Source organism: Vombatus ursinus, unplaced genomic scaffold, assembly GCF_900497805.2.
Source record: "Vombatus ursinus unplaced genomic scaffold, bare-nosed wombat genome assembly UNPS02014798.1, whole genome shotgun sequence".
NCBI lineage: Eukaryota > Metazoa > Chordata > Mammalia > Diprotodontia > Vombatidae > Vombatus > Vombatus ursinus.
This window is the reverse complement of record NW_020954576.1, coordinates 57,825,495-57,839,352: the sequence shown is the minus strand read 5'-3', so window position 1 is coordinate 57,839,352 and position 13,858 is coordinate 57,825,495. Positions and strand designations below refer to the sequence as shown.

General features: G+C 40.2%; 1 protein-coding gene across 1 annotated transcript in view; it reads left to right on the top strand.

Moving 5' to 3' along the window:
• LOC114049909 (polypeptide N-acetylgalactosaminyltransferase 2) overlaps window positions 1-13,858 on the top strand; it is a 250,497-nt gene that overhangs the window by 202,525 nt on the left and 34,114 nt on the right. The window contains exons 8-10 of the mRNA XM_027871357.1: window positions 1,785-1,872; window positions 12,044-12,131; window positions 13,019-13,122. Of these exons, the coding sequence (XP_027727158.1) occupies window positions 1,785-1,872; window positions 12,044-12,131; window positions 13,019-13,122 (280 nt within the window). The remainder of the gene's footprint in view (window positions 1-1,784; window positions 1,873-12,043; window positions 12,132-13,018; window positions 13,123-13,858) is intronic.

Sequence of the window (13,858 nt, the reverse complement as noted above, 5' to 3'; positions counted from 1 at the left end):
AGATTGAGAGACTCGCCCAGAGTGGCACAGCTAGCAGGTACTTTTCCTGACTCCAAATCTAGCTGCCTAATAAGGCCTAACTCCCAGGGTTGTTGTGAAGATAAAATGAGATAATATTTGTAAAGCACTTTGCCCACCATAAAGCACTATATAAATGCAAGTTATTATTATTATTTTTACTGTTATTATTATCATCATCATTATTAGCTTTGCTCTGGGGGAATCTTTTCTTTGTGGTATAGTTAGTTTACTGGAGAAGTTAGTGATTTACATGAACAGTTGCCTGAATAAACAGAAGTCGCTAATAGATCATCAGAGGCTACAAGGAAAAATATTTTGTCTGCTCCAGCCCTTGGGATTCTGTCCTCTCCGTCTTAGGAATTTAGATCATGACAGGCCTTAATCATAATTTTAGAAAGTGCCCCTTATGCATCAATGTGTGTTGGACTCTAGATGGCTGTCTATAATGCCTCCCCCTAGTCCTCTTATGAAGAAGAATGATCAAGTAAGTGGCTCTAGTCTCTGATAATAGCTAGATAGAACATAGGTCAGTCTTTGCAGTCTGCAAAATTTTTACCACCAAAACCTATAAACTTAAAAAATTGACTTTTAAGTTGTCCCCAAATTCAGTGAAGTATTTTTAAAGTTCCAACTGATGACTTGTGTTTTTCTCTTTATATTCCATACATACATGCATGCATACATGCATGTAAAATGTATGTGAGTGGTATTCCTATAGAACTTAAACACTTTCTTACTCTTTGCAATCCATCATTCCATGATTCTTTTCCTCTCTCTATCTCCCCACCTCCTACATGACTTAATTTCTTTCTTGAAAGTGTCTACCTTTGAGACAGTTCTGAAGAGTCCAAGCCCTGTTTGCTACACTACCAAGTCCTTGCTTGGTATTACCAAGCATTCCTTATTAATTTGTTTGACCAAGTCCTTTATCATCCTGGCTAACAAAATGGTCCTTCAATTAATTGCTCTAGAGAGAAAATTAACTTTTTGTTGTCCTTCCAAGCTAAGCAGAGTCTAACTGTTTCATGTTTGCAATCAATGTCAGTTTAACGTCAAAATTTGGAAAGGTCAGCAATTAAAAGTCATTATGAACTCTTATCAAGAAAATGACAGCAGGAGTATGTGAAACGACTAAGAAAATATTTTCATAAAATCCTGGGAAGACAGGCTGCCTTGTTCATTTTCTGTCACTGCCACTTATCGCTTTTCATATCACAGATGTGTCCATGGAAGTTTATTCTTCGCATGGCTGCATCTCTGTGCCGCCTGTGTGTCCATATCAGATTTTAAGTCCAAGGAGTAGTGTCCCTGCTTCTGTTTCATATCAGCTAACACATTGTTGAATTGAATTAATTCAGGTTGAGCCTAAATTCTGTCAAAATGAAATCTACTTTCTGATGATAATTTAGACATTTTGGAAAGCTCCATTAATTTATGTCACTAGGAAAGGTATCTGGAAAGATCTCCCAGTCCAGCCCTCTGCCTTCAGGCAGGTGAATGTCTGAGTCATCCAGGATAGATTATTTTTTTTTATTTTCAATGAATTATTATCAGTATGGTATTCAAATTGTAATGAATAACATAAATGTGAGGGAGACAAGGAATGGGCGTTTAATGTGTATACACCAAAAAGGCTTGGCAGATAATGGATCTGTTGATTTGCCTTGTTTCTGTGTAACATTAATAATGCTTTTCTCTGTGTTGTGTTTTGAATAACTTATTTACTTGTGGTTTTTTTCCCCCAAATCCAATATTTATTTTAGGACAAGACCCGGGTTGTGTCACCTATCATTGATGTCATTAATATGGATAACTTTCAGTACGTGGGGGCTTCAGCTGATTTAAAAGGCGGTATGTGTCTGTAATATGAAGTAATGTTTAATCTGAATCTATTTTGACCCATGTCAATTTAATTCTATCCCATTGTTGTCATTAATTCCATAATCAGTTCTTTAGTGTCTGCTATGTGCCAGGCACTGGGAATACAAAGGCAAAAAACAAAATAATTCTTACCTTCAGAGAGCTTACATTCTATAGGAGGTGAGGGTGTCAGCTCACACTGATAAATCAACATAAGGTAAATACAAAATAATCAGGATGGAGGGAGGTGAGAGAGAACGTCAGGAAAAGCCTCAGACAGAAGGCAGCCCTTGGGCATAGCCTTGAAGGGAACTATAGTAGATAGAGGTGAGACATAAGAAACAACTTGTTCAGACTCATGGAGACAGCAGATGGAATGTCATATATAAGGAATTGCAAGTGGCCCATTTTGGCTTGTACATGATGGGGAATAATTGAAATCAGCTCGGAAAAAATGTTGGATCCAGATGGCAAAGGGCTTTCAGTCCCAACCAGAAGAGTTTCTATTTAATTCTAGAAACATTAAGGAGCCCCTGAAGTTTCTTGAACAGAGGAGTGACATGATCAGATCAGACAGCTTCATTAGGAATATCTATTTATCGGGTATGTGAAGGATGGATCTGAGAGAAGAGTTTTGAGACTGGAGACCACTTAGCAGGGGATTGCAGTTGTCCGGGTGAGGTGATGAGGTAAAATCAGTACTTCCAGTAAAACTTGACCATTGGGTGGCTATAAGGGGCGGAAGGAAAAGTGAAGATTCCAGAGTAACTCCGGGGTTGTAAACCTTAGTGTCTTAGAAGGATGATGATGGATTCTCAGCAAGAATAGCGAAGTTAGGGGAAGGGGCAGGTTTTGGTGAAAAGATAATCATTTTTCTCTTGGACATGCCTATTTTAATTCAGTTGCCACAATAGGCTGTCCCATCCACTTGGAGATATCTCATGTGTTTGGAGATGTGGGAATGGAGTTCAGGAAAGAGCTGGGAATCATCTTTCATAGAGATCATAATTGAATCTAGGGGAGCTGTTGAGATGGCCAAGAAAGGGTCATAATATCATAGATTTAGAACCAGAAAGTGTAAGAGGAAAAAGGAAGGCCCAGAATAGAACTGTGTTGGACGCCCACAGTTAGGAGGTAGGACATGGGATCATAGAACTAGAGCTGGAAACCCCCTGAGACCATTTAGTCCAAAAACTCCCCCTCCCTACCCTACCCCCGCCTTAGTTTTATAGATGAGGAAGCTAAAGCCTAGGCTGGTTAGATGACTTGCCTAAGGTTATTTCAGGTATTAAATGTTTGACAATTGAACCCACATCCTCCAGCTCCAGAGCCAATGCTCTTAACACTGGGCTACCTTTCCTGAGGATGAAGATCCAGCAAAGGAGATTAGAAAAGGAGCAGCCAGACAGGCAAGAAGAGAGCCAGGAGAGGGTGTCATGGAAACCCAGGGAGAAGGGAAGGGATTAAAAAAAATTTTTTTTTAAATTTTGAACTTAACACAAAATCAAGTAAATAAGCTTTGATGAAGCACTTGTGATAATGCCAAATACTATGCTAAGCACTGAGAATTTTTAAAAGAAGGCAGAACTGTCCTAGCTTTCCAGGATGTCACAGTCTAATGGAGCAGACAACTATGTACTAGATAGGTAGATAGATAGATGGATGGATGTGTGTATACACATATATGCATGCCCACATGAGTCTGTATACATACATATGGATGCATATATACATATGCACACACATACACATACATACAGAGGAAATAATCAGCAGAGGAAAGGCACTAGCATAGAAGAGGATCAGGAAAAGCTTCTTGTAGAAGGTGAACTCGACGGAAGCCAGAAGGCTCAAGGGAAAAGGGAAAGAATTACAGGCATGAGGGACAGCATTGCTGTATAGAAAGTAGAACAGATGAAAAGAGGAAACTACAGATCACTCTCAAGTACAGCTTGCTTTTTTCTTTTAGAGTAAATAATAACTTCAGTCAATCAACAAAGTATTTATTAAGTGCCTACTATGTGCCAGGCATTATGCTAGGCACTAGTGATACAAATACAAAGATGGAAACCATAAAAAAAAGAGATTGGAACAATCCCTACTTGCAATGAGTTTACATTCTAATGAGGGGAACAACAGTTACATATAAAAATATATACATAACAAACATGTATACACACACACACACACACATATATAATATACATATACACTGTATTTCGATACAAGGTAGATAGGGAGGGGGAGAGCATTAGCATTTGGAGCCATGGCAGGTCTGGGGAAGAGAGGTTGGCAGGAAAGGTTTCAGGCAAAGGTAGTTCCTCAGCTGCATATTAAAAGAAGAGAGGGATTTTCTAAGACAGAGATCAGGAAGAAGTACATCCAGACATGGGGAATATTCAGTGCAAAGGTACAGAATGGGGGATGGAGCTTCATGAATAAGGAACAGAGAGGTCAGTTTGGCTAGATCTCAAAGTACAAGAATAGAGATAGGTTTATGAATTTAGAAGCCAAACAGAGGAGTTTATTTTTGACCCTAGAGGCACTAGGAAGCCTCAGGAGTTGGCTGAGTAAGGGAGGCAAGGTCTGATTTGCATTTAAAGAAAATTACTTTGTCAGCAGTGTGTAGGATGGACTAGAGTGATGAGATGCTTGAGGCAGAGAGACCAATTAGGAGGCTGTTGCAATAGTCTAGGTGGGAGATGATGAGGGCCTAAACAAATGTGGTAACTAAGTGGGTGGAAAGAAGGGATCAAATGTGGGAGATTTGGTGAAGGTAGAAATGGCAAGATTTGACAATTGGGTGCATGAGGTGAGGAAGAGTGAAGAGCACAGGATCATGCTGAGATGATAAACCTGAGACACTGAAAGGATGGTGGTGCTTTCAAGAGAAATAGGAAAGTTTGGAAGACAGGAGGGCTTATGCCCTAGGTAGACAGATAATGAGTTTTGTTCATTTAAGATTTATCTGGGACATAACAAATTGATATGTCCACTAGGCAATTGGTGGTGTGGGATTTAAGCCCATTGAAGATACTGGAGCTGGATATATAGGTCTGTGAAATACTTGCATAGAAATAATGGTTAATCCCATGGAAATTAATGAGAGACTATAGAGAGACAAGAGGACCTAGGAGAAAACCGTAGGGTACACCCACAGTAAGGAAGGGTAATAGAGGAGGAGCAGTCAAACAGGTAGGACCAAGAGAGAGTAAAATTTCATAGAGGAGAGAAGATCTGGGAGGACAGCGGGGTCCCCAGTACCAGATGCACTAGATGAAGAAGGATCCTGTGAAAGAAACATCAGATTTGGCCGTTAGGATGTCACAAAAAGATTTCCACCAAGAGATGAGGTCAAATGCCAGATTCCAAAGAGTGAGAGAAGAAGTGGAGACAGTGAGTGTAAACAACTTTTTCAAGGAATTTGACTGAGAAAGGGAGGAGAGATATGGGATCTCTCTTGAAGGAATTCTAGGGTCTAATGAAGGTTTTTTAAGGAGGGGGAAACTTGGGCATATTTGAAGGGAGAAGGGAAATAATTGATAAGGAGAGGCTAAAGATTCGAGAGAGAAGGTGATCGATGATGAAATAACTTCTCCAGTATTTCCTTCTGGTGTTCCTTTTTTTTTCCTGTGCATTTTTTAAAAATTTATTTTATTTTTCATATATGGAATAAAACAAGCATTTCTATAACATATTATAATAAAAAAGATGATTACACATGAAACTGCAAGTCTTTTATATCCAACTTGCTATTCCTTTTAAATATATAATAAAGTTATGTAAATTTTTTTCCTTTTTTTTCCTCCCTCCCCAAAGAACCTCTTTTATTTTTCTTTTTTAGTAAACTTTCACAACCCTCTAAGTCCCCCGACCCCTACCTTCTCTCACCCAAATGAAAAACAGAACAAAACAAACACTTGTAACACATGTCTTTTCATTTGGGTGAGTGAAGGGCAGGGGGGAGTTAGGAGGTAGGAGGTTATGAAAGCAGAATGAATTCCCATATTAGCCATGCCCAAAAGTGTATCTTCTTCTGCACCTAGGGTCTATCCCTTTCCCTGTTAGGAGGTGGGCAGCATGCTTCATCGATTAGTCAGGGAGGAGAAAGTGGTCAGCAGGGTCAAAGGTTGTATGTAGACGTCAGTCAGTCAGTCAACAAGTCTTTATTTAATCAAGCAACAAGTATTTATTAAGCACCTACTACGTTCCAGGCGGTGGGGATAAAAGTATGATGAACAAAAACCCTATTCAAAAGGAATGTGCATATATTTCTGACAGGGGAGACAAAAAGTACACGTGCAAGCATAGGCAAAATAAATATAAAAAGAATATATATAAATAAACATAAAATAATTAAATATAAGGTAGTTTGAGAGGGAGGGCACTGCCAATTGGAGTGAGAGGAAGGAGGATCAGGGAAGACTTCAGGCAGGTGGTATTTATTAAACACCTACCAAGCACCAGGCATTGTGCTAAGGGAAGAGAATAAGCATTTACATAGTGCCTACTCTGTGCCAGACACTGCTTGAAGCTCTTTACAAATGTCTCTTTTGATCCTCACAACAACCCTGCAAGGCAGATGCTGTTATTATAACCATTTTACAGTTGAGAAAACTGAGGCAGACAGAGGTTCAGTAACACAGCTAGTGAGTGTCTGAGGTCACGTTTGAACCCAGGTCTTCCTGAGTCCAGGCACAGAGCTCTAGCCACTTCGCCAGCTAGCTTCCTCACCTGGTTCTTCCTCTTTTTAGAAAGGTAGCAGTTTCAGAATATTTCCACCATTGAAGTGCTAAGGGCAGTTCCCCAGTGCCAAAAAGGAGGAAAGAAATGATTAGCTTCAGAGTGGGTTTTTGTTGTTGTTGGCTTTTAGAGACAGTGTCCTGGCAGAGATAAGAGGTGTTTCAATTTTTAAAATTTAAAATTTAAAATAGATTTTAATTTTATTTTATGCCTTCCCCTTTCAGATTACCTTCACTTACTCTGAATATATATTTTACGTGCCTACTTACTTACATGTTGTCTCCTCTTGAGGGAAGCATGGTTCTTGGTTTACTATTTTATTAATACATAAGGAGTTTCTTCATGTTACTCCTGTAGTAATTGCCTGTGCTGTGACCCAGCCTCACCTTGGGAAGCAAAGGAAGGAGAGAACACTGACACCTCCTAACCAGTCCAACCCACATTTGCCCTCCTCTTCCTCCGTCTACCACCAAGGATGACGTTCAGCTGACTGGCCCCATGGCCAGATTTGTCCTTCGGCATCCCATCCCCACTTTGCCCATCTCGCTATCCCATCGCTTCCCCAGTCCCTCAGTGCTGCTCCATGACGCTCACCAACCCCTCCTGCAGCACTTCTTCGGTGATAGCATTCACAGAACGCTTCCTCTCTATCTGAACCTACCTAACCTCTTCCCTCAGGAGGATATGCTCTACTAAATGATACTGAGTTAATCAGATATATTAATTCCATGCTAATATGTTAACTAGTTAACATGCTGTATCAGAGCATGGTACTATAGCTCAAAGGCAACTGGAGCCTTAAACCAATGAAAATATACAAGTTCCTTGTGAAGATAATGGTAATCATTTTAGGTGCATTAGAGGGCAGGCAGTTTTGACCAAAGGATCCTTTTTCCATGAGATCATGTCATGTTGGAGCGTTTTTTGTTTTTTTTTTTTTGTTTGTTTGTTTGTTTTTTAATCTGTATGTAAAAGCAGGCCAGAGGACAAAAGGCTCTGGTTTTTTTTATGAGAAGCCAATGAGATGGTGTCTGGTTATTTTCCCCTTAAATAAGTAATTAATTCTTTCTAGAAACTAAAATACAGATACTTTCATATTACAAAGATTAGTATTAGGAGAGAATAGCCAGTGGACCACCTGTGGAATTTTACAGGAGCCAGTGAGGCCTCCCAGACCACACTTGGAGGATTTCTGTTCTGACATTTGGAACTTCTTTTTCACAGGATGGGTGGGACTACAGGGTCTAAGACCTGTAGTGCTTATTAAAACAGCCTCCTATGGATCATAGCACTTTGGTCTGTTCTAAAAGGGCTTGGGTATTTTCTGCCTCTATAATTATGAGAGAGATGCTGGGGTGGTTTTTTTATTATTAATTTTTTTTAGGGAAGGAGGTCTATACTCTTTATTCGGAGTATTTGAATCATCTCTAAAATAGCCATCATTTTGTGGTACAAAGGACTTTCTTTCATAACACTGGTTTTCAGGTACAGGACTAACACACTAATCATGTTATGTCTAGACCATCCTGCGTGTACTCACGTCCCAGAGATCTCAATGGAAGCTACGGTGTGACTGAGTCAGTGTCTATAATGAGCTGTGCTGTAATGGGGTTCCACTTTAGAACACTGACATCTCACCTTTGAGGAATTTGTTATCTAAGACCCTAGTTCACCCAAAACACAGCAGGGACTGGGAAGTAGATGTTTCAGAACAGCCAAAACAGTTTTCATTGAATATGTCTGTGAGAGGTCATATATTTCACTTAGAGAATGAATTACAGTAGCCTTGTAATCTACCTTCCTGCCCGAAGTCTCTCCTCCCTATCCTAAGTCATACTACACACGACTGCTGAAGTGATTTTCCTGAAGGTCAAGTCTGACCACATTCACTCCCTGACTCAATAAACTCTACTGACTCCCCATTACCTATAGGAACAAATGTGAGCTTCTCTGGTTGGCATTTAAAGCCCTTCCCAATCTCGCCCCAGCCTACCTTTCCAGTCTTACTACATGTTACCCATCTTTGCTCTACAGTCCAACCAAACTGGCCTCCATATCATTCCTGACACGTGGCTCTCCATCTCTGGTCTCCATACCTTTACATTGACTCCTCTTCCATGCCTGAAATATACTTTGCCCCACCCTCACCTTTCTCTCCTAGAATTCATAATTTCAAAAGTTTTTAAAGTTTTTTTTTTAAAGTCCTCAAGTTCCATATAAATCTCCATGAAGGCTTTCCTGATTCTCTTAGCTAATAGCTCCCCTTCCCCCCCATGCTCTTGTATCTTTTTTTCTTGTTTTTTTTTTTTTTTTTGTAAATAGTATTTTATTTTTTCCAATTACACGTAAAGATTGTTTTCAGCATTCATTTTTTATAAGATTTTGAGTTCAAATTTTTTTCTTCCTCTCTCTCTTTCCTCCCCCTTCTCCAAGATGGTAAGCAATCTGATATGTTATCTCCTATCTATTTTTGTGTATCTGCATATGTGTATTTGCAGGCCAGACTGTGAGCTTCTTGGGAGCAAGAACTATTACGTTTTTGTCATTGTCCCCCCAGCATCCGGCATATAGTAGGTACTTAATACATGAGTATTGACTGTTGATCCATGGAAGCCTTTCAGACCAGTAGTCAGAGCCTACTTACAGAAGATCCTAACAAGCCTACATCACTGACTCTTGGAATCCACAGTGGATTAGAAAGAGAAGAGAGGGCCTGGCCAGGCATACTGACATCTGTGAGAAGTGACAGAAGGAAAGACATTGTAAAACTGTAAACCTCTGATGGGATAGTTCAAAAAGGCCCTCAGGCTGGATGTTGAGCCTAGCACCCTGCACACTTCAATAGACAGTGTGGGTCTCACTGTATTTACAAGAGGATAATTGGTGTCCTTAATTAACAATAACCCCGAGTCGTGGAGAGGAGATTAAATGTGTTCAGAATGTCGTGAATAGAGGCAAGATAACAAGAGAGCCATCCTCAGATACTGGAAGACCTGGGTTCAAGTCTGGCCGTGTGACCCTGGGCAGCTTAACCTGTCTATAAGTGCTCTAGGCAACAGTCTAGGATTATAAGTTGCCAGGAAGCTGCTGCTCTATATTGGTAAAGGGAGTTTGCTTACCTGAGAGTTCCCCAGACTAGTGAAATCACAAGTATAGTCCCTTTGACTACAATAATAATAATAAACATTTATGCAAAGTTTACAAAGCACTTTATAAGCGTTTTCTTGTTTGACTCTCACAACAACCCTGTGAGGTATTATGCCCGTTTTGCAGATGAGCATACTGACACCAAGAAGTTAGATGACTTGCCCAGGGTCACACAGCCACTAAGTAACTGAGTTAGGATTTAAACTCAGATTTTCTTGTCTGTATCTAACTTTTCATCCAATAAACTACCCAGATGCCTATTTTAAGAAGGTACAGGGAATGTGTAGTGTTTCTTTAGGATTTCCATCCAAAATGATTAATGTAAAAGATGTTTTTGATGTCTAAAGTGGTAAACCTTCTGCTATCCTGAGCAACTCATTCACCAAGTCTTCCATATAATTGAGGTTTTTCTGTACTCTATATATTCAGAAGAATGGTTTTTTGTTAACAGCACACGTAACCTACTTTCTCCTTCTGCAACAGATTTTCGAAACCAGTAGTTGGAGCTGTTTTAAGTTATTTGTCTGATCAGAACAGAGAAGGCCAAATTGACATAGGATTTTGAGGGGATCACTTTTAGGGGTAAAAATCAAAGAAAGTAGATTCAGAGAAAATCCAGTCCTTATAGTCCCATCCTTGGCACAAGATTTAGAAAAGGGGAAGTCTGTATGTAAGTCAGGTTGGCCAGTTGAATTTTCTCTGAATAAGCCACCGTCTCCAGGCTGATTTTCTGGTTTACATTAATTTTGCACATAGGGAAAGTCTTGCTCACAACATGGCAGGTTTTCTGCCCTAGGCATGTAACAAATGGGTCTGGATCAGATGAGCTGGAACCTGCCGACATGCTGGGATTCTCGGTGCAGTAGTTGGAGTTTCTGTGGCAGTGAGAGGTGATTTCTCTTTTTAAATCTTCCTTTATGCATCATCCCATTTTTGCCACCTGCCTACCTGCCAACCAGGTGCTTTCTCTGTACTCAGGCAGGTACCACTGTAAATGTGCAGCATGATGAGATCACTAGAAAGGCCCTCTGGTGGGCCAGCCCCCGGGACACCCTGGGAACCCAGTGGGCAAAGCCACCAGGCTGCTTTTTTGTTTCCACTCTTTACATCTCATTGTACCATAGCAAACAGTATAGGCAATGCCCTGAATACAAAGTACACAAGAGTGGGAAATCGGACGTAAGCATAGCTAAAGCAATGTGACCAAAAGAGAGGGAAAGTGGAAATAACTTAGTATGACTGCCACATCAATGAAGCTAGAGCATAGGAGTTTCTGAGTCAAGAGATCACTTGATAAGTCTGGAGAGAATTGACAGGTGGCATGAACCTTATGTGCTTCTATGTTTTGCTAGAAATTATCCTGTGAATTAAAGATAAAATCTCAACAGATGTGTAGATAGAGGGGAAGGGAAGGCAATAAACATTTATTAAGCACCTACTATGTGTCAGGCACTGTGCTTAAATGCCTTGCAAATATTATCTCATTTGGTCCTTACAACAGCCCTATAAGGTAAGTGCTATTATCCCAATCCGGAGGAAACTGAGGCAAACAGAGATTAACTTTCTGAGAGTCCCACAGTTAGTAAATGCCTAAGGCTGGATTTGAACTCGGGTCTTCTGACTCCAGGCCCAAGGTGCTCCAGCCACTATACTACATAGCATAAAAGTATATGCTTATTTCCAAAGACAATTAATTCTCTTGGAGAATGAGTTAATCCTAACTTTGGAGTGGAAAAAAAAAAAAAAACTAGTACTCAGCAAATTCCAGTGAAGTTTCTTAGTCTCCCTTTTGTCCCTTTTTCAGTCTTATTCTCTCCTAAAATCCTCCATATTCTAACCTCATGTGCCTGTATTTTTATTCCATCTACTCTAATTCATATAGGTGTTTTCTTTTGGGAAGGGAAGTTAAGCTGGTATTTAGCAGCAGCAAGGTTTGAATCTGGCCTCAGACATTCAGTAGCTGTGTGACCTTGAGCAAGTCACTTGACTTCACTGTGCCCCAGTTTCCTTATCTGTAAAAGGAAGAGGACAGTCTTCTAAGAGTGCACAGGTCTGGGTGTTCAGGAGAGGTAGAGGAAGGTAGAGGGAGAGAGAGGGAATAATGTTTAAGATGTGTGCCTGTTTGTTGGGCTTTTCTTCAGACACGTCCAAATTTCACTAATAAAAGGCTTTTGACCATGGGAGAAAAAGGGTATGGGAGAAGGAAGCCAGTTCCCCCATTTCACTTTCTGGCTTCTCATTTATCTTGTGTCGGTTTTTCTCTCACATCCAGGTTTTGATTGGAATTTAGTATTCAAATGGGATTACATGACCCCAGAGCAGAGGAGAGCACGCCAAGGAAATCCAGTTGCTCCCATAAAGTAAGTTCTTTCACATCATTTAAAGAGGTTGTTTAAAAAAAAAAAAACAAAACAGTTTTAGCCCCATCTCCAACCGTCTGACCCTGGCCCGGCATTTTGCCTCTCTGTCCCTCATCTTCTCACACAAGGTATGTATAGACATCTCCACCATTAGGTGATAAAGTGTTTTGAAATTTTTAAGAGAAACCCGACCTGTCTATATCCACCAATTTAGTTTGCCAGATCTGTTAGTGTGCTGTAAAAAAAATACTAGACACCACAACAGCCATAAGTGGGACCTTGTTGTTAAAGACGGTGATGTTAAAGATGGTTGTTTCCAGGCTTGGCTTCCCTATGTCAACAGGTTATGTTTGGGACGTCCAGTAGTGATGGTGGCTTGCTTTTTAACTGTTTGCCTTCTTTTATTTTGTGACATCCTGCCCATATATCTGGGAAATCAGTGACTAAGTGTTAGGGTATCTTCTCTAGCTAGCCTTTAAAGATCGGATTGGTGTTCAAGCACATTGCATAGCCTACTGCTGGTAACAGCTTACGTGAGGAGGAAGTGTCAGATTCTATGATCCCCCATTTTACAAATGAGGAGACTGATCCATAGAGAAACAACTTGCCCTGAGTAAGTCAGCAAATTTTGCCCCGTGGTTTTCAGCATCCCTATATAATGTATAATGTTAGGTCAGTGAATTGTTGACCTGCTGTGCCCTCAGTGGCAGAAAACAAAAGCTGAAGCTGCTTGAATCCCGAGTGTGGTATGATTGCTGGAGTTTATTTTGAAAGTCAATTTGTAGTTCAGATAATGTGGCCAATGATGAGAGAACACTTCTGACTTTGATCTCCAATCTCTTCCTTCCTTCCTTCCTTCCCTCCCATCTCCATTTCTGCTTCTTTAGAACCCCCATGATCGCTGGCGGGTTGTTTGTGATGGATAAATTCTACTTTGAAGAACTGGGAAAATACGATATGATGATGGATGTATGGGGAGGAGAAAACCTAGGTATGTGGCTTATTCCTTCAGTATTCCTAGACTTAATAGAAAGCAATTTCTAATTTATGTGAGCATGGGAAGCTTGGCTTCCTGGAGAAATCTAATGAGAGTGGACTCATGGACAACAGATCCTCACCTAAGAGATGCTGAAAAAGGAACAAGATTAGTAGTCTGGGCTGTGGGAAATGAAGATCTGACTAAAGAAATAGCATGCTCTTGTTAATATTGGCCTTGCTGTGAAGAAAGAGCTGGAAACAAGGTGGGGACAAATTACAGAAGCAGAGATGTATATATTTAGAGTGAAATTTGAGGTTGGGGAGAAGTAGGTTTTCTACAAGTTTTGTAGGTGACCATTCCTGGGAAGAAAATGCCCAGCAAAACCTGGAAAAAAATGGCCAGTTTCCCATCTCTCTAACAAGATAGTGATCAGTCATCAAGTGAACTAGAGTCGAGGTCAATGAGTATAATCCTTTCCTGAATACTTGTGCAAAAGGCTCCTAGTTTTATTTGATTAAAAAAAATTAGACCTTGTAAATCATTATTACCTGGATGCAATTTAATTTCACAGATCTATATCTGTGATTCAGTAGCTGCACCACAGTTAGAACTGAAAAGATTTTTTTTTGCTCGAAGCCATTAATTTCAAGTACTTACTTCTTCTGAGCTAATTATCCTTGGCCACTGAGTTTTCTTTTATTATCTTTTGCCTCTGGGTGAATCCTTTTGCTTGTGCATTTGGGAAAGG